The sequence below is a fragment of the Chlorocebus sabaeus genome, chromosome 16 (genome assembly GCF_047675955.1).
Source record: "Chlorocebus sabaeus isolate Y175 chromosome 16, mChlSab1.0.hap1, whole genome shotgun sequence".
Taxonomy (NCBI): Eukaryota; Metazoa; Chordata; class Mammalia; order Primates; family Cercopithecidae; genus Chlorocebus; species Chlorocebus sabaeus.
The window spans coordinates 38,125,497-38,146,889 of NC_132919.1; the positions used below are offsets into that span (position 1 = coordinate 38,125,497).

At 40.6% G+C, this 21,393-nt stretch overlaps 1 protein-coding gene across 1 annotated transcript in view; it reads right to left on the bottom strand.

Moving 5' to 3' along the window:
- Positions 1 to 12,764: 12,764 nt before the first annotated feature.
- MED13 (mediator complex subunit 13) overlaps positions 12,765 to 21,393 on the bottom strand; it is a 124,293-nt gene continuing 115,664 nt past the window's right edge. The window contains exons 29-30 of the mRNA XM_008011228.3: positions 17,111 to 17,211; positions 12,765 to 16,798 (exon numbers count right to left, since the gene is read on the bottom strand). Coding sequence (XP_008009419.1) covers positions 16,666 to 16,798; positions 17,111 to 17,211 — 234 coding nt within the window. The 3' untranslated portion in view covers positions 12,765 to 16,665. The remainder of the gene's footprint in view (positions 16,799 to 17,110; positions 17,212 to 21,393) is intronic.

Below are 21,393 nucleotides of genomic sequence, written 5' to 3' on the forward strand. Positions count from 1 at the left end.
TGCAATGCTTCTCAAAATTTATTCCACCTGACCCAGAGTAATACATTTCACATTGTGACCCGGAACACACATATGTATATATCCACATACAAAAATAAGTGTAAGTGTACAAATTTATATGCTATATAAACATGTAAATATTTAACATAAACCCACATTTACATGGAAACAAATATTTTGTATAACAACACACACACTACATGTTTTCTACTTCTCTTTAAAAAAATTGCTTGTCACTGCACACTAAAACTGATTTCACAATCTATTAATGGATTGCAAACTGTACTGCACTGGCATTTTTAAGCTAATATTTGGGATTTATTTATTGAACACTTGCTAGGCACTATAATAAATGCTTTATATATATTATCTGATTTAATCCTGTGAGGTAGATAATATTATTCGCCTTTTGCAATTGAGGAAATTGAGAGAGGGTAAGCAATTTCATCTCCATGGATGATCATTTCACAAGAAAAGTGTGAAGGCAATGCAAACATTGGTTGGAGGGATGAATAAGAGGAAGATGTGGGTATGAACTAAGTGATTTTAAAGATCCTTTCCAACTCTAATTATGATCCTCTGTTCACTAATGGAGAAACAACACGCAGATTCAGTATCTCCATCTTGATCTACGGAGAAACAGAAAATCACATCCAGCCTGAATGAGATGGCTGGAGTGTCACATAATGAGTGCTGATACTTTCTCCAAGACCCTCTCTCCTTCTCTTCTAGTTCACCAACACCTTGAGTTGCTCAAGCCAGAAACCTAAAAGTCATCCTAGACTCTAGTCTCTCCCCCTTGTATTAATTTAGCAAAAATCTTTATAATCATTGAAACATTGTAATGTTTGCCAATAAAAGTTTTTTGGTTTTTTTTTTTTTTTTTTGAGACAGAGTCTCGCTCTGTTGCCCAAGCTGGAGTGCAGTGGCATGATCTCAGCTCACTGCAACCTCTGCCTCCCAAGCTGAAGCAATCCTCCCACCTCAGCCTCCTGAGTAACTGGGACCATAGGCGTGCACCACCACACTTGGCTAATTTTTTTTTTTTTTTTTGAGACGGAGTCTCACTTTGTCACCCAGGCTGGAGTGCAGTGGTGTGATCTTGGCTCACTGCAACCTCCGCCTCCCAGGGTCAAGCAATTCCCCTGCCTCAGCCTCCTGAGTAGGTGGGATTACAGGCACCCGCCACAATGCCTGGCTAATTTTTTGTATTTTTAATAGAGACAGGGTTTCACCATGTTGGCCAGGCTGGTCTCGAACTCCTGACCTCAGCTGGGATTTCCCAGCTGAGGCCTCCCAAAGTGCTGGGATTTCAGTCATGAGTCTCCATACCCGGCCTCTCTTTTTTTTTCTTTTCGAAACAAGTTCTCAAGAAAAGAGCAGCAGTGCAGTCGAGCGATCTTGGCTCACTACAGCCTCAACCTCCTGGGCTCAGGTGATCCTCCCACTTCAGCCTCCCAAGTAACTGAGACTATGGTTGTGCGTCACCACACCTGGATAATTTTTCTATTTTTTTTTAGAGACAGAGTTTCATTATGTGGCCAAGCTGGTCTTTAACTCCTGGACTCAAGCCATCCGCCCCCCTCCTCAGTCCACCAAAGTGCTAGGATTACAGGAGCAAGCCACTGCACCTGGCTTGACCAGCTTACTTTTATTCTTCTACTTTATTTTTCAGTCAGACTGGAGGAAGAGAGAAACAGAGTAATGAGAAAAAGAGAAAAACACATTAGAATATCTACAATGTTTCATGTATACCAGGAGCTTAATGTAGATTGCAGAGTAATTGAGCTTCCAAAAGTTAGAAGACCTAACTATAAAAAGGTGAATACCAATGTCATTTGGAAATAGTCATAGAATTCCAGAAGCACAAGGATCTCAGAAGACATCTAGCTCCATTTTGCTCAACACAATACTTTTTATAGTGTGACTATTTTATCTTGTAAGATGTCTTTCCGGAGGGCACGATGGCTCATGCCTGTAATCCCAGCACTTCGGGAGGCCGAGGCGGGTGGATCACAAGGTCAGGAGTTCAAGACCAGCCTGGCCAATATGATGAAACCCTGTCTCTACTAAAAATACAAAAATTAATTGGGCGTGGTGGTGTGTGCCTATAGTCCCAGCTGCTTGGGAGGCTAAGGCAGGAGAATCACTTGAACCCGGGAGGCAGAGGTTGCATTGAGCCGAGATCACGCCACCGCACTCTAGCCTGGGCAACAGAGTGAGACTCCATCTAAAAAAATTTTTTCATGTTTCAGCCTGTCAAGATCTTTGACTCTTCTACACTGGCTATCTGTTTTAGCTTAGCAGATCATATCTTCATTAATGTTATGGATAAAACATTGAATAGAATTGGGTCCAGCCAAGGCTTCTAGTTCAGCATTAGAGACATCCCTCCAGGTTGACATAGCTCCACCAATCAAGGCTCTTTGAGTATGAGACTGTTTTATGAATCAGCCCAACTACTAAAACACTACCCTTCTTTGGGATAAAGTTCAATTTCCTTAGGATGGAACTAAAAGAACTGATTGATGATTGATTATATTTTTTTGAGACAGAGTCTCACTCTGTCGCCCAGGATGGAGTGCAGTGGCTCACTCTTGGCTCACTGCAACCTCTGCCTCCCGGGTTCAAGCAATTATCCTGCCTCAACCTCCCAAGTAGCTGGGAATACAGGCACCTGCCACCACGCCCAGCTAAATTGTTTTGTATTTTTAGTAGAGACGGGGTTTCACCATGTTGGCCAGGCTGGTCTCAGTCTCCTGACCTCAAGTGATCTGCACAGCTTGGCCTCCCAAAGTGCTGGGATTACAGGCGTGAGCCACTGCGCCCAGCCCAAAGAGGGATTTTTTTCTTTGATATGGAGTCTCACTCTGTCGCCCAGGCTGGAGTGCAGTGGTGTAATCTCAGCTCACTGCAACCTCTGCCTCTTGGGTTCAAGCAATTCTCCTGCCCCTGCCTCCTGAGTAGCTGGGATTACAGGCGCCTGCCACCACGCCTGGCTAAATTTTTTTGGATATTTTCAGTAGAGATGGGTTTTCACCATGTTGGCCAGGCTGGTCTCAAACTCTTGACCTCAGGTGATCTGCCCACCTTAGCTTCCCAAAGTGCTGAGATTCCGGGCATGAGTCACTGCACCCGACCCAAAAACAGATTTTTATGGTCTGACTTAAAACTCTAGCTTGGACTCCTGCCATATCCCACCATGGTGCCGTTTTAGTCAGTTTGAACTGTTTATGTCTCAAAACCTTCTCAATATTCTTGGACCTTCTCATCACAGTTCCTCCTATCTAGAATGCTTTTCGATCTCTTCCTTAATGCAAACTCCTAAGTGTCCTTTAAGTCTCACTTCCAGTGTTCCCTTGCTAAGAGACCTTTCCCTGACACACCACCTACCCCTTCACTAACCAGGTATCCCTATTCTGTGCTCTCAAGGCACCTTTTGCTTCCTTCAGCCATACTACTTAACACATTGTATTGTAATTGTTAGAACTTCTCTGTCTCGGCCGGCGCGGTGGCTCACGCCTGTAATCCCAGCGCTTTGGGAGGCCGAGCCGGGCGGATTGCGAGGTCAGGAGATCGAGACCATCCTGGCGAACACGGTGAAACCCCGTCTCTACTGAAAATACAAAAAAATTAGCCAGGCGTGGTGGCGGACGCCTGTAGTCCCAGCTACTCGGGAGGCGGAGTTTGCAGTGAGCCGAGATCGCGCCACTGCACTCCAGCCTGGGCAACACAGCGAGACTCCGTCTCAAAAAAAAAAAAAGAAGAACTTCTCTGTCTCTCCCACTAGCAAGTATTTTGAGAGCAGGGACCATATTTTAGTTCCTTGCCAAAGGCACAGTACGACACTTAACATTGCTTTGTTGAATTAAAGATTCAAGCATAAAGATACCATGATGCATAGTTTGCAAATATCCTCCCATTCTGCAGGTTATCTGTTTACTCTGTTAATAGTTTCTTTTACTGTGCAGAAGCTTTTAAGTTTAATTAGATCCCATTTGTCATTTTTTGCTTTTGTTGCAATTGGTTTTTGTGTCTTTATTATAAAATCTTTGCCTGTTCCTATGTCCAGAATAGTATTGCCTAGGTTGTGTTCCAGGATTTTTATAACTTGGGGGTTTATGTTTAAGTCTTTAATCCATCTTGAGTTGATTTTGTGGTGTAAGGAATGGGTCCAGCTTCAATCTTCTGCATAGGACTAGCCAATTATCCCAGCACCATTTATTGAATAGGGAGTATTTTCCCCATTGCTTGTTTCTGACAGCTTTGTTAAAGATCAGATGGTCGTAGATGTGTGGCCTTTTTTTCTGGGCTCTCTATTCTGTTCCATTGGTCTATGTGGCTGTCTTTGTACCAGTACCAGGCTATTTTGGTTACTGTAGCCCCATAGCATAGTTTGAAGTCGGGTAACATGATGCCTCCAGCTTTGTTCTTTTTGCTTAGGATTACCTCGGCTATTCGGGCTCTTTTTTGGTTCCATACAAATTTTACAATAGCTTTTTCTAGTTCTGTGAAGAATGTCATTGGTAGTTTGATAGGAATAGCACTGAATCTGTAAATTGCTTTGGGAAGTATGGCTATTTTAATGATATTGATTCCTCCTATCCATCAGCATGGGATGTTTTTCCCTTTGTGTCTTCTGTGACTTCTGACAAATGTGTAACATCCAGCATCTATAAGAAACTGAAAAAAAAAAAAATGTAGAAGAGAAAGACAGTTCTGGCTGGGCACGGTGGCTTACAGCTGTAATCCCAGCACTTTAGGAGGCCGAGGCAGGTGGATCACCTGAGGTCGAGAGTTCGAGACCAGCCTGACCAACATGGAGAAATCTCGTCTCTACTAAAAATACAAAATTAGCCAGGTATGGTGGCGCATGCCTGTAATTCCAGCTACTCGGGAGGATGAGGCAGAAAAATCGCTTGAACCAGGGAGGGAGAGGTTGCGGTGAGCCGAGATTGTGCCATTGCACTCTGGCCTGGGCAACAAAAGCGAAACTCCATCAAAAAAAAAAAAAAAAAAAGACAACCCCGTTAAAAAGTGGGCAAAGAGGCCGGGCGCTGTAGCTCACGCCTGTAATCCCAGCACTTTGGGAGAACGAGGCAGGCGGATCACAAGGTCAGCAGTTCGAGACCAGCCTGGCCAACACGGTGAAACCCCGTTTCTACTGAAAATACAAAAAAAAAAAAAAAAAAAAATTAGCTGGGCATGGTGGCATGCGCCTGTAATCCCAGCTACTCGGGAGGTTGATGCAAAAGAATTGCTTGAACCCGGGAGGTGGAGGTTGCAGTGAGCCGAGATCATGCCACTGCACCCCACCCTGGGCGACAGAGTGAGATTCAGTCTAAAAAAAAAAAAAAAAAGTGGGCAAAGAACCAGCTGCTTTTCAAAAGAAGACATACAGGTGGCCAACAAGCATATGAAAAAAAGGTAAATATCACTGAGCATTAGAGAAATGCAAATCAAAACCACAATGAGATATCTCACACCAGTCAGAATGAGTGTTTTTTAAAAGTCAAAAAATAGTGATCACTTTGGCAGCACATATACTACAATTAGAACGATACAAAGATGATGATGATGATGATTATTATTATTATTTTGAGACGGAGTCTCGCTCTGTCGCACAGGTTGGAGTGTAGTGGCGCGATCTGTAGCTGGGACTACAGGCGCCCGCACCACGCCCGGCTAATTTTTTGTATTTTTAGTAGAGACAGGGTTTCACCATGTTGGCCAGGATGGTCTCAATCTCTGGACCTCGTTATCTGCCTGCCTTGGCCTCCCAAAGTGCTGGGATTACAGGCGTGAGCCACCGTGCCCGGCCTTTTTTTTCTTTTCTTTTCTTTTCTTTTTTTTTTTTTGAGATGGAGTCTGGCTCTGTCATCCAGGCTGGAGTGCAATGGTGCAATCTCGGCTCTCTGCAACCTCCACCTCCTAGGTTCAAGTGATTCTTCTGCCTCAGCCTCCTGAGTAGCTGGGATTACAGGCGTGCGCCACCATGCCCAGCTAATTTTTTTTTTTTGTATTTTTAGTAAAGACGAGGTTTCACCATGTTGCCCAGGCTGGTATCAAACTCCCAGTGATCCACCTGCCTTGGCTTCCCAAAGTGCTGGGATTAGAGGCATGAGCCACCGTGCCTGGCTGCAATTTCTTTTTTTTTTTTTTTAATGCCAAAGAAGAAGAGATGCTGGCAAGATTGCAGAGAAAAGGCAACACTTACACACTGTTGGTAGGAGTATAAATTAATTCAACAATGTGAAAAGTAGTGTGGCAGTTCCTCAAAGAGCTCGAAATACCATTTGACCCATCAATCCCATTACTGGTTATATACCCAGAGGAATATAAACCATTCTACCATAAAGACACATGTATGTGAATGTTCATTGCAGCACTGTTCACAGTAGCAAAGACACAGAATCGATCTAAATGCCCATAAATGACAGATTGGATAAAGAAAATGTATACATATATACCGTGGAATACTGGGCAGTCATAAAAAAAGAATGAGATCATGTCTTCTGCAGGAACATGGATGGAGCTGGAGGCTGTTATCCTTAGTAAGCTAATGCAGGAACAGAACACCAAATACCATGTGTTCTCACTTAAAAGTGGTAGCTGAATGATGAGAACTCATCGACACAAAGAAGGGAACAACACACAATAGGGTCCACTTGAGGGTGGAGGGTGGGGGTGGAAGGAGGGTGAGGAGAAGAAAAAATAACTATTGGAAACTAGGTTTAATACCTGAGTGATGAAATAATCTGTACAACAAACCCCCACGACAAAAGTTTACCCATATAACAAACCTTCACATGTACCCCTAAACCTAAAAGTTAAAAAAAAAAAAAATACCATGGAATTTTACTAAATAACCTGCTGAATGTTCATTCTCATAAATCAGTTTATCAACACTGTCAAAATAAAAGATGAGGGCCAGGCATGGTGGCTCATGCCTGTAATCCCAGCACTCTGAGAGGCCGAGGTGAGCGAATCACAAGGTCAGGAGATCGAGACCATCCTGGCTAATGCAGTGAAACTCCGTCTCTACTAAAAATACAAAAAAATTAGCCGGGCATGGTGGCAGGCTCCTGTAGTCTCAGCTACTCGGGAGGCTGAGTCAGGAGAATGCCGTGACCCCGGGAGGCAGAGCTTGCTGTGAGCTGACATTGCGCCACTGTACTCCACCCTGGGTGACAGAGCGAGACTCCGTCTCTAAAAAATAATAATAATAAATAAAGTAAAATAAAATAAAATTAAATAAGAGATTGATTCCAGTTACTCTCTTTTAGGTATGTACTGCATTGTTATTCATAGCACTTTAGAGGACTTGTAGAACTAATTATGTTTATATAAGTGTGTTTCCAAATAGACTGAAGGCTTAAGGTCAGAGGTTTGTATCTCCTTTCTTTTTTTTTTTTTTTTTTTTACAGGGTCTCACTGTGTCACCCAGGCTGGAATGCAGTGACATGATCTCGGTTCACAGCAGCTCCGCCTCCTGGATTCAAGTGATTTTCCTGCCTCAGCCTTCTGAGTAGCTGGGATTACAGGCACATGTCACCACACCCGGCTAATTTTTTTGTAATTGTAGTAGAGAGGGGGTGTCACCATTTTGCCCAGGCTAGTCTCGAACCCCTGACCTCAAGTGATCCACCTGCCTCGCCCTCCCAAAGTACTGGGATTACAGGCGTGAGCCACCATGCCTGGCTAGAGATTTGTATCTCGTAACTAGTGTATAGTAAATTATTTTACTATACAAACAGTGTTTTAGTGAAACTATGCCAGCTTCTAATGAACTTGTTGGTAAAGTTAGGTAAATTTGTTAGAATTTCTGGGACCTGACCGGGCACGGTGGCTCAATTCTGTAATCCTAGCACTTTGGGAGGCCGAGGCGGGTGGATCACTTGAGGTCAGGAGTTCAAAACCAGCCTGGCAAACATGGTGAAACCCCATCTCTACTAAAAATACACAAAAATTAGCGGGGCGTGGTGGCAGGCGCCTGTAATCCCAGCTACTCAAGAGGCTGAGGCAGAAGAATCTCTTGAACCTGGGAGGTGGAGGTTGCAGCAAGCTGAGGTTGCACTACTGCACTCCAGCTTGGGTGACAGAGTGAGACTCCATCTCAAAAAAAAAGAATTTCTGGGACCTACATTAAAAAAACTAAAACTGAGAAAGTTGCTCATTTTCAAGTTGGCAGGACCTTTTCGTTTCCCACACCATTTCTGAAATCATATCTGCAAGTTCCTTCAGCACCCAAGATGTAATTCTTGTGGATCCAGAGACTTGAGCAACTAACTAGCTCCTTGAAATCTGTTAACTATCTTTGGTTTGAATTCTATCATAAGCATGTTATTTAAAGCTTGAAGACCCAAGCTGATCTGGGGGTGGAGGGGTAGGGCTAGGGACAGAAGGGAGGTAAATCTGAAGAGCTCTTATTTTTTTTTTTTTTTTGAGACAGAGTCTCACTCTGTCACCCAGGCTGGAGTGCAGCGGCTCGATCTCGGCTCACTGCAACCTCCAGCTCCTGGGTACGAGCGATTCCCTTGCCATAGGCTCCTGACTAGCTGGGACTACAGATGCCTGCCACCACGCCCGGCTAATTTTTTTTTTTTTTCCCAGGCTTGTCTTGAACTCCTGACCTCAAGTGATCCTCCCGCCTTGGCCTCCCAAAGTGCTGGGATTACAGGCATGAGCCACTGTGTCCGGTCAGGTCTAAATACTTTTTGTATCTTACCCATCCTTACTCTTATTGGAACATATTTAAAAGTCCTTTTTGTTGCCTTTAATTATCCATCTATTATGTTCACATGTTTCCAAGTAGACATTCTCTTGTAAACCTTAGTTTATTCTGAATTTGGCTCTTCTAGAGAGCATAAGTATTAAACAATCACCCCTCACACTTTTATAAATTTTTTTTGAGACAGGGTCTCACTCCATCGCCAAGGCTGGAGTGCAGTTGTACGATCATGGCCCACTACACCCTCGACTTTCTAGGCTCGAGTGATGCTCCCACCTCAGCCTCCCTGAGTAACTGGGGCTACAGGTGTGCACCACCACACCCAGCTAATATTTCATAATTTTCAAAATTTTGTTTGCAATTTCCTTTGAGGTTAACAAAGCTGATTAGAAAGATATAGTTATCATGTTCATTTACAAATGAACAACTTGTGACTTCAAGAGGTTAAGTGTTTTGCCCAAGTTCACAAATGTGGCAAACCTAATAGAGGAATCCTAATCCAATGATCCTAAACTACTTTTAATATTAAAATGAGTCCCAAGTAGTTAGAATTTTATAACTTCATTAAAAGTATTTGCAAAACACACTTCAGTCGAGTTCTGTAGTTTGAGGTGTTTTATCACAAAAACTCAATTCAAAAATGCTTTTATTCAAAAATATTCAAGTCGGCCAGGCACAGTGGCTCACGCCTGTAATCCCAGCACTTTGGGAGGCCAAGATGGGAGGACTGCTTGAGGCCAGGAGTCCAAGACCAGCCGGGGAACATGGCGAGACCTCCATCTCCATAAAAAATACAAAAATTAGTTAGATGTGGTAGCACATGCCTGTAGTTCTGACTGCTTGAGCCCAGAGGTTGAGGTTAGTTAGAGTGAGCCATGATGGTGCCACTGCACCCCAGCCTGGCGACAGAGGGAGAGTCTGTCTCTTTAAAAAAATTTTTAAAAAATGTTTAAATACCTTACTCCAATGCTAGGCATTGTGTTGGACTCTGGAGATACAATGATAAGCAAAATAGACCTAATTTCTGCCCTCAAAGAGTTGTCTGGTGATGACAAATAATCATACAATTGGCCAGGCACGGTGGCTCACGCCTGTAATCCCAGCACTTTGGGAGGCTGAGGTGGGAGATCACCTGAGGGCAGGAGTTCAAGACCAGCCTGGCCAACATGGCCAAACCCCATCTCTACTAAAATACAAAAAATTAGCCAGGTGTGGCAGCATGAGCCTATAGTCCCAGCTCTCTGGTAGGCTGAAGCAGGAATATTGCTTGAACCCGGGAGGCAGAGGTTGCAGTGAGCAGAGATCGTGCCACTGCACTCCAGCCTGGACAACAGAGCGAGACTTTGTCTCAAAAAGAAAAGAAAGAAAAAAGAAAGACAGACAGAAAGAAAAAAACCACTACAAAGACTCCATCTAGGGTATTACAATAAGCATGTGTAACAAGGGAGCCTGATCTGAAGCAAAGGTGTATGTGGAAATCAGGTGGAGGTTTTAAGGCAAAAAATATCCATGGGGCTTTCAAGGAACTCAAATGCCTGAAAAGCAAGGAGGAAAACAGAGTAGAGAGGCCCATTTTGAGACTGTATCCATCTTTAGAGCAAGTAGCAGCTGCTAAAGGTTTTCAGCTACCAAGGACCACAGTGAGTGTAGAGATCAGATAGGAGTACCTATCTATTGCAATGGTCCACTCAGATAAGGTCATTTTATCTAATATGTTATATAGCAATGGATAATGCTAATTTAGACTAAGATCAGGACAGCAGAAATAAAATGAACATATTTGACAGTACACAAGACTGATAGTTTTTGATGAATGGTTACAAGGAAGAGTTTATAGTTTGCACAACAGGATAGATGGCAGTGGCATGCACAGTGACAAAGGACAAGCAGTTGTTCTCTAGGGACCAAGTGGTTTTTGTAGGAGAAAGTTGGTTTTAGTGATGATATGCTCCAAACAAAAAGAAAATGACAAAACCAAGACTTAAACTCACGCATTCTGAATGCAAGTCTGTAAGACATTATGTGGCTTGGACACGTGGCATGATTTAAATTTATCACTTTGATTTTTTTTCTCTGTAGTAGGTAGGAACAAAATAAGGGAGTCTTTAAAGCTTCAGCCTTTAAACCTTTTTTTTTTTTTTTTTTGAGACAGGATCTTCTCGCTCTGTCGCCCAGGCTGGAGTGCAGTGGTATGATGTCGGCTCACTGCAACCTCCGCCTCCTGGGTTCAAGCAATTCTCCCGCTTCAGCCTACCGAGTAGCTGAGATTACAGGTGCAAGCCAACACAGCCTGGCTATTTTTTGTATTTTTAGTAGTGGGTTTTCACCATATTGGTCAGGATGATCTCAAACTCCCAACCTCAGGTGATCCGCCCGCCTCAGCCTCCCATAGTGCTAGAATTACAGGAGTGAACTACTGCGCCCGGCCTAGCCTTTAAACTTTACAGAAGATCAGAAAATTTTGACAGTTCTGTTGGGTTGCTCTAGAAGGAAAAGACAAAAAACCAAGCTCTAACAGTATCAATTTCTATTAATCTCAAGCAGAATTTCTGGTTATAGCTGTAGTACACTAAGGGTAGAGGTTCTTAATCTTCAGTCCAGTATTGGTAACTCCCCTACAGTAAAGAGGAAGATATTGGCAAAAGCAGAATAACAGAACAGACACCTCAGGAATACATTCAAGGCAGATTTAGCCAGGTAGGGCAGCAGATCATGACTGTATTCTTAAAGCTTCGGGAGGCCAAAGCGAGGGGAATGGCTTGAGGCCAGGAGTTTGAGACTCGGGCAATATAGCGAGATCCCATCTCTACAAAAAATAAAACTAGCCAGGCGTGTTGGCATGCACCTGAAGTCCCAGCTACTCAGAAGGCTGAGGCAAGGAGGACTGCTTGTGGCCAGTTCAGGGCTGCAGTGAGCTATGATTGTTTGGTATTCCAAATTTTCAAATGTACCGAAATTATCAATGTACTAATACATAATGGTACTCTATTGTAGCTGCAGCTGAAATTTTTTTTCCCCGTTTCCTAAACTTTCATATATTTTGAAGTTTAAAATAAAAATGTCCATGTGTGTAGTTGTACAAGTGAATACATCCCCTTTAAAAAAAAGCTTGGGCTGGGCGTGGTGGCTCACGCCTGTAATCCCAGCACTTTGGCAGGCGGATCATGAGGTCAGGAGATCAAGACCATCCTGGCAAACACAGCGAAACCCCGTCTCTACCGAAAATACAAAAAATTAGCCGGGTGTGGTGGCGGGCGCCTGTAGTCCCAGCTACTCGGGAGACTGAAGCAGCAGAATGGCGTGAACCCGGGAGGCAGAGTTTGCAGTGAGCTGAGATCGCACTACTGCACTCCAGCCTGGGCGACAGAGGAAGACTCCGTCTCAAAACAAAAAACAAACAAACAAACAAACAAAAAAAACCCTTGATTTTTCACTATAGTAAAAAAAAAAAAAAAAAAAGGTAGAAACAAACCAGAGGTAATATAATAGTGCTTGATTAAAGATCTGTCAGACAGAAAATAACTGAGGATAGGCAGTTCAAACAACATACAACTCCTTTTAAAGGATAATTTTTAAAATTTTTGTAGCAAAAACTATTTCAAAATGATCACAATAATTTTGAGGTATGTCCTTACTTGGCTTAAGTCTGGACAAAAATATTTTAAATGTGTGCTTACAGAACATGGGCAGAGCTACTTTTGATGGATTACTCATTTCTGAACATTATTCTTATGATCGAATAAAAATAGGATACGGCTAAGCTTTAAATATTTGAAGGTAGCTTGTTTGGACTAGACAATACCTAATTGGCCAGCCTACAAGGAATTGGTAGGTATAAAATATACAATTATTCTACATACTGTACATTTTTATGTGATTAAAATCCTTTTTAAAATACTTCAGAGAAATTAGGTAAAAGACCATTAATCAGTTTCGAGGCTGTCCCTTTCCATTTATAATGACACAAAAATATTGCTACTAATTTTGCACAAATTTAATATGCAAATATTTTCAACAGAATAAGACACAACAATGAAGGCTTCATGAATAATTTATTCCATTTGAAGTTTTGTTTTTTGTTTTTGTTTTTTTTTTTAAAAAGTATAAACCTTTTCATTTCCTCAATCACAATTTGTACAACTCAGTGTTATGGCATTCGGCAGCAATAGTGTTTGTTCCTTATTCTCTTTTTGTCACGTTAAAAAGAAAAGCAATTGGACCATATTAAATGTCACTGCTAAACAACAACTTTAAAACGCCCCTTCATAAAGTGACCAAGCTATTTTGAGAGGGTTGATGCTGACATGTCCAGTAATGACGTTACAATTTGTAGCTTAAACTCAATAACTTTAAGGTCCACATATCCAGTTTACTTTGAAAACTAAAGCTGTTTTAAAACTTCATGAATACATCAACCTGAGGAGTATTTTAGGTCCCAAATCCAGTTTTTAAATTTATACTCCACAAAAAAGAAAATACATACATAAAAATTTAAACCACAGTTCTGGGCCCATTAAAATACCAAAAAAAAAAACCAAAAAACAAACAAAAAAAAAAACCCAAAAAGTTAAGATTTCCAGCTCATTTTTGGAGGGGTGGGACAAAATAAGAATGTATATTAAAAACATTTTTCCTTAATTCAGACGAACTAAAATCTTAAGAGGAAACCCAGACCAAAATATTACTCATGCAACATTAAGTGTATTAACTGATTGATATGCAATGCCATAGTGGATGAATAGCAAATTATATGATGCAATAGCATTTAAAAACTTTTTAATCTATTCAATTTGAACATTTTAAATAATGCAACATAGTATTCTGATATTACAGTATTAACATAGTGCTTGATTAAAGATCTGCAAATCTTTGTAGTAACACATTAAGTTAAAAAATTACCTCCAGAAGGTAAGTATGAAGACGAAAGGAGAATATTTTAATACAGTAATCTGTGCCATACTGACAATTGAGTACGAATACAGCTGAGGATAGTTGACTAAGTAGTAAGAGCTTAATTTTAGTGGTTTAAGAAAAGTTTAGAAATATTTAAAAATTACAGCTATTTTAAAATTTAAGGATTACATATAAGTACACTTGGTGGCCTTCTGGCCAAACAAAAAGGTGTACAGAAATTTATTCATACAGTGTTAATTCACAGTCCTGATAACTGAATGGCTTGCATAAGAAAGGTATGGCTAGATGTTTCTCACTGGCTGGAAGCAGACATTATATAACTAATCTTTTTAAATGACAAAATACTGAACTTCCACCCTGCTTAATAATCATGGATAACTACACACAAAAAAAGATGTTAGCACTGTAACAAAGAAGTCAAGGTGTTGGTAATCCACTGCTAAAAAGCATAATATTTTGCTTACCTATTTAAACAAAACTACCCATACTTGTCTGTGACAGTACACTAGTAAGTCAAATCCATCATCCTGCACGAGGCTTAATTTCTCAAATAAGTCTATGAGCTTTTCTAATGATTATTTAATAACTTTCTATTGAGTGTGAGTGGATATATGAAGGGGAAAAAAAAAAATCTTATCAATAAATATTGTATATTTGGGAACTATTCCCTGATTCCCAAATAAAAAATAATTGTATACTGGGTTCCCTCCTTATGGCTCCACATTAAATAATCTGTCAGGGAATAATTTTAAATCTACTTTCAATCTGAGGTGTGGTTACCACAGGTTAGTGATTTTAAACTGAGAATATAACTTTTATTTTGTAAAGTCACTATTAAGTATATAAAAAGGATACTCTTTTTATGGAAATTCCAAATAAGCATATTTTCCTTCAAATCTCAGACAAGTTTTTGGTTTTTTTTGTTTTTTTTTTTAAAGAAAGTACAGAACAAAACATACCAAAATAATGTGTGGTGTGTTAGCATAATTTAAAAACAAATGCAGAGAGGTGATCTTTAAATTTAATATCAAAATATGCTGACCATTGGAATTGCATTATAGTTTTGAAGAAATGATTGAAAACCTTTGTCAATTGTGTTTGCTTCATAGAAAAAACAAGACTTGCTAATGTTTTCATATACACAATCTGAAGAAGTTGTATCGTTCATAAGAAAGTGATATTTAATTCTAAGCATAGAGTATTCACAAAACAAGTTTCAGTAAAAAAAAAAAAAAACAACCAAAAAACCAAAAAAACCCCACTGAAATAGAGTTTTGTAAATACAACTGATTTTGTCCTTGTAGATAATTAGTGAACGTACAAATAGAAATTTTGCTAGACTGCTTCCAAGAAAGATAGGTAGACTCGGCGACTGTGAATTCAAGTCAGCAATGCAGGTAGGAGGCGAACTTGGGCTCTTTTGTGAGCAGCACTGTAGAAAGGATTTTTCAAGGGGGTACACCCTGCATAAAAGCAGTTATCTTGGCATGTGCAAACAAGAAGGGGGAAAGTTGTATTGAAGGAGGGGTGAATTAAAGTCCCTAAAATTCAAGTCCCTTCTTTAGGGAGGTGAGAACCTCCTTGGCATATGCCCTACCTTAATCTGAGCTGTGTTATAGAAAAGTACAGACTCTGGTGTTTGGGACTGACATCTCCAAACCAAGAAAATTAAATAAATAAAAAAGGCAAGGGAAGTTTAGAAAATGGTTCTTTCACTAGTGGAATAGAGTCTGAATACCAGAATTCACTGAGAATCTATTTACACCACAGTTTGATTGCGCGCACACACACACACCCATACATATGCATACTCTCACATACATTCCCAATCTTTAATTTAAAAAAAAAGTCAAACAATCAAGAGTGACTGCTTGTAAAATAATTTGTAAAATGCCTAGAGCTGGGCTAAATTTCAACCTTATAGCAGATCCTGAAAATAAATTTCATAATAATAGTCCCATGCCTAAATGTGCCACTGTTAAAACTGAAAAAAATTTAAGCATGTAACATTAAACACCAAAATTAGTTTAAGCATTCAGTAGCAAATGGTTTTTCTTGTAAAACTAAGTTTCTTGCACTGGAAATGGCCTGAAATATTAGTCATAGCCCTAAACCATAGTACAAAATATAACTGAAGAATTCTCATTTTATTCTAAGTTAAACCACCTAACAATACCACTTGTATATTGCCATCATGTTATTCTGTAAAGATGTGATATATAAAATGCTGTAAGACCTGGTACCTTTTCAATTTATAAACACAGTGAACTTCATTACTGTACATGTACTCTGCAACTACAGCTTAGCTGTAAATCCTCCACACACAATGGTATGGACATTATTCCCCCTCTATCCCCGTTAAACTGTACATCGAGACAATACAAATTTACTGTCCCACCCACCCCCTTACAAAAAAATAATACTCTAAAAGCAACCCTACTGCAACTTTTTAATTAAGACGATTACATATATTTTAGACCAATTGCTTTAAAGCAAGAAGGCAGTATAAACCTTCTAGGAAAATTTTTATAAAAGAGGTTAAGAAATATAAGACAATTTATACATTTAAAAACTTACAATAAATAAGAGATGCAGGCATTTTTGAATACTAGATACTATAATCCAATACAAGAACATCTTCATGTTCTGAAGCCATATGTTGAAATTCATTGTTCCTCATGTTTCCTCTCCATGCTTTTAATATTCATTTAACATGACTGGGTACTATGGCTCATTACTTTTCACAAATACTGTGACTGGAAAAAAAAAGGTTAATTTTGCTACGAAAATGTTATAATACGTTTTGTATGATCAGTCATCATCCTAAAGAGTTCAGTAGAGTCAATGAAAAATAGCAGGGTTATAGCCCCTCCCCCCAAGTCAAAACAATATTTGTTGAAGTAATAAGAATTAGACCCCATCACAAATAACTTTCACTGAGAAGATAATTGTAACTTAATCCTGCAGCGAAATATCCATTTTTCCTTGTTCTTTTCTTGCACAGTTCCATCAAATGAAGATCACAGCATATTCATAATAAAGTTATATAACTGATTCAGCACCACAAAATGAATTGGGAGACATGAGCGTCTGTCCTGGATTGCAGGGTCACAGGTTAGCCAGGAGAGTGCATTGTACTGTTCCAAAACAAACCTGAAAAGTAAATAAACTGCATAAGTCATGTATCTATTTCCAATCTAGATTTTGGAAGCAGTTTTCAATTATGGCATTTAAGACTCAAAGTCACCTTTAAAAAGAGTGTAACAGAGAGTCCCTGAGGGGAAAGAAGCAATTTCCATAAAAATTATCCTCAAAAGTAGATTACTCATGTTAGAATAGCAGTGCTTAGAGATCCAGTGATATACAACTGTGAATTCTTGCCAAAAATGAGAAAAATAGATAAGAATCAACATTATATTCTTTTAAAGTTGCAGTGACAAATTGTTAAGGGTAAAAGACTTGTACCTGAGGACATCTGAAGTCTGATTTGAGTCAAGTGGGTGGGAGTGTTTACTGTGAAGCAGCTCGTCAGATTGCACTGAAGGCACGTGAAGGTGCAAAGAGGCCTAAGAAGGTAACAGGTAATCAATCAGTCAGCCAAACAGAAAATAATCTGCTAATTAGTTTTACCTTATTCTCCCAGTGTATCTTCTAAAATGATTAAATACATTTTAGTCCTATGTTATGAATGAAAGCCACTATAAAAATGCTTGTTTTCTTTAATTCATTATAGACTTTTTTTTTTTTTTTTTTTTTTTTAAAAAGTAGGGGCAGCTTCTTGTTCTGTTGACCAGGCTGGTCTTGAACTCCTGGCCTCAAACAATTCTCCTGCCTTGGCCTCCCAAAGTGCTGGGATTACATGCATGAGCCATTGCGCCTAGCCAGAAGTGATTTTTAGGTGCAAAACTTATTTTGAATCTATTTTCTTTTCTTTACCTTTATTGTTTTTGAGACCATACAATAATCCTTAGAAAAATAATTTCTAATTATCTGCTAAATCTAATTTGCCTCGATGTGCAACGTAAATGTTTAAGGAGGCACTAAATTGAGTAAACCTGAGTAGTCTGTCTGTAAGGTATATGACACCCTTTATGACTATGCAGACATACCTAAGTCTAGCACTGAAAAAAGTAACAGGCGTAAGCATAAGCAAATAGTTTGGTTACAGCACAATAAACCTTAAACAAAGCTATCTTGGGTTGAACTGAGAACACCCTAAGTAATACAGTGCACAGATGCCTGCTTTGCCCACTCAATTTCATAACAGAGGATTAGTAAAAACTGGCACACTCATTTAGATATGGCAATGAATAGTGGGAGAAAGGAATGAGCTACTCCACACTCCAATTAAATGAGTCATTTTGTTTATAAGTCAATATATGTAAGTCAATATAGTATTAAAAAGCTATGACAAAACAATGGTGATGTTCACTGCAGTAACTCTTGGTAGATTTCATTCTGTATACTGTAAAAGGTACTATTTTATATTTAGGTGCTCTCTCCTCTGCAACTGCAATATATGTAGAAACTCGTGCAGTATATTTAGGAATGTAACCAAAGATATCTATGTTTGAACTGTCTACAAACTCTTGATTTATGGAGTTGTAAGTAAGTCTCACACTGTAAATCACTACAAATTTTTTTTTTTTTTTTAGGCAGAGTCTCTCTCTGTCGCCCAGGCTGGAGTGCAGTGACCGGATCTCAGCTCACTGTAAGCTCCGCCTCCCGGGTTTACGCCATTCTCCTGCCTCAGCCTCCCGAGTAGCTGGGACTACGGGCGCCCGCCACCTCGCCCGGCTAGTTTTTTGTATTTTTTAGTAGAGACGGGGTTTCACCGTGTTAGCCAGGATGGTCTCGATCTCCTGACCTCGTGATCCGCCCGTCTCGGCCTCCCAAAGTGCTGGGATTGCAGGCTTGAGCCACCGCGCCCGGCCCCACTACAAATTTTTAAAATGTAATTAGTACCAGTACTCTATTCCTATGATAAAAAGGAATCTAGCTCACAACCCGCTATATTTCCAAGCAAAGAGAAACAAACCAGGTGGCTTTACTGCCTACAGCATAAAACTGAGATATACGAAATAAGAAATAAGAAGTGAACGAAACTTATAGTAAATTATGCTTTAGGTGGTAGTTCATAACCAGAAGTCCTAATCTTGTTACAATGTATCTAAGAGTGAATGCCCGCTTTACACTATCCTTTCTGCAAATAAATACTGAGTAGGAAAGGCTCTATATAGTCCCTTGGACTTTTTGTAAACTTGTGTTTCCTGAAACACATCCCCTGAAACACTAAGGTAATAAACTATTAACAAGTGTTAAATAATCCTTTCCTTGTGTATTAATAAGTTTGGGAAAAGCTAGGTAAACTATCTTATTTACCTCTGTTTTTCAGAGACTTTAGTGTGCATACATGTATTATGACTAGAAAAGAGGTCAGATAGCATGTGTAGCACCCTCCCAAAGGACCACAAAGAACCCTTTGTTTTGTGGAGACACCACAGACTACTAGTATATAGAAAATCCCTTAAGAATATGTTCTTATTTATTTATTATTTATTTATTTTTTATTGAGACGGAGTCTTGCTCTGTTGCCCAGGCTGGAGTGCAGTGGTGCGATCTCAGCTCACTGCAAGCTCCGCCCCCCGGGTTCACGCCATTCTCCTGCCTCAGCCTCCTGAGGAACTGGGACCACAGGCGCCTGCCACTCCTGGCTAATCCCAAGGTTTCACAGTGTTCGCCAGGATGGTCTCGATCTCCTGACCTTGTAATCTGCCTGCCCTGGCCTCCCAAAGTGCTGGGATTACAGGCATGAGCCACCGCGCCCGGCCGAGAATATGTTCTTGTAATGAGATCTTTATAGACCACTGCACATCTACTGGAAGAAGAAGAAATGTCATATGACAAAGCTATTACTTGACACCCTTTAAATATATTATCTCATTAATAATCAATTCAGATCATCAGCTGTTGTATTCTTTATAAATGTGGTACAGAAGTCCACTGTTAATCCCAAATGTCATTGAGTCAATGGATGTGATCCAAAGATATCAAGATTTAATAGCAACAGGTTTAGAAAATAGCAAGAAACCTATTGGTCTAGCACCCACTAAAATACATCCCTAAGAAACCAAAGCATACATACAATCCAACTCCTACTCCAACAGGTAAAAATAACTTAGCATGTGTGTATGTATACATGTATGTATTGATTGACTGAGACAGAGTCTCGCTCTGTCACCCAGGCTGGAGTGCAGTGGTGCGATAGCTCACTGCAACCTCCACCTTCCGGATTCAAGCAATTCTCCTGCCTCAGCCTCCCTAGTGGCTGGGATTACAGGCACCTGCCACCATGCCTGGCTACTTTTTTTGTATTTTTAGTAGAGGCGGGTTTCATCATGTTGGCCAGGCTGGTCTTGAACTCGTGACCTCAGGTGAGCTCCCCGCCTCAGCCGCCTGAAGTGCTGGGATTATAGGCGTGAGCCATTGCACCTGGCCCAGTTAGCAAGCATTTATTTATATTTATTTATCTTTTTTGAGATGGAGTTTAGCTCTTGTTGCCCAGGCTGGAGTGCAATGGCGTGATCTTGGCTCACTGCAACCTCCGCCTCCTGGGTTCAAGCGATTCTCCTGCCTCAGCCTCCAGAGTAGCTGGGATTACAGGCATGCACTGCCACTTCCAGCTAATTTTGTATTCTTAGCAGAAACAAGGTTTCTCCACGTTGGTCAGGCTGGTCTCGAACTCCCGACCTCAGGTGATCTGCCTGCCTCAGCCTCCCAAAGTGCTGGGTTTACAGGTGTGAGCCACCGTGCCCGGCAGCAAGTATTTAAATTAGCATGATTTGGTGATTAAAAACAGTCAACTTCTGGTGGGTTTACATAAGAATAAGTGAGTCACATCTAAATTTGTTATTCTGGAACAATATCAGCAGCAGTAATAAATTCTGCATAGGGCTTTTATATCTCATTTTGTGACTTATCTCCACTTCATGTTACATTGCTTACTAACAAATTTGGTTTTGTTTTTTTGAGAGAGGGTCTCCTGTCACACAGCTGGAGTACAGTGGCATGATCATGGCTTACTACAGCCTCAACCTCCCGTGTCAACCTCCCGTGCTCATGCGATCCTCCCTCCTGCCTCAGCTTCTCATGTTACTAGGACTACAGGCACGTGCCACCATGCCTAATATTAAAAATTTTTTAGAGAGACAAACTTTCACTATGTTGTCCAGGCTGATCATGAACTCCTGGCCTCGAGTGATCCTCTTGCCTTGACCACCCAAAGTGCTCGGATTATAGGTGTGAATCACTGTGCCCAGCCTGAGTTTGTTGTAATAAATCACCATGAACCTGAGAGTCTCATTACTGTATTTAAAAACCACTCAGTTTTAACACAGTAATCTATATACAGCTAGAAAAACTTTAAGTAGTAAATGAAACTAAAAATCAAGTATTACAAAGATTATAAATCTTTTTTTTTTTTTTTTTTTTTTTGAGACGGAGTCTCGCTCTGTCACTCAGGCTGGAGTGCAGTGGCATGATCTCGGCTCACTGCAACCTCTACCTGCCAGATTCAAGTGATTCTCCTGCCTCAGCCTCCCAAGTAGCTGGGACTACAGGTACATGCCACCACGCCTGGCTAATTTTTTGTCGTTTTAGTAGAAACGGGGTCTCACCATGTTGGCCAGGCTGGTCTTAAACTGCTGACCTCGTGATCCACCCGCCTCAGCCTCCCAAAGTGCTGGGAT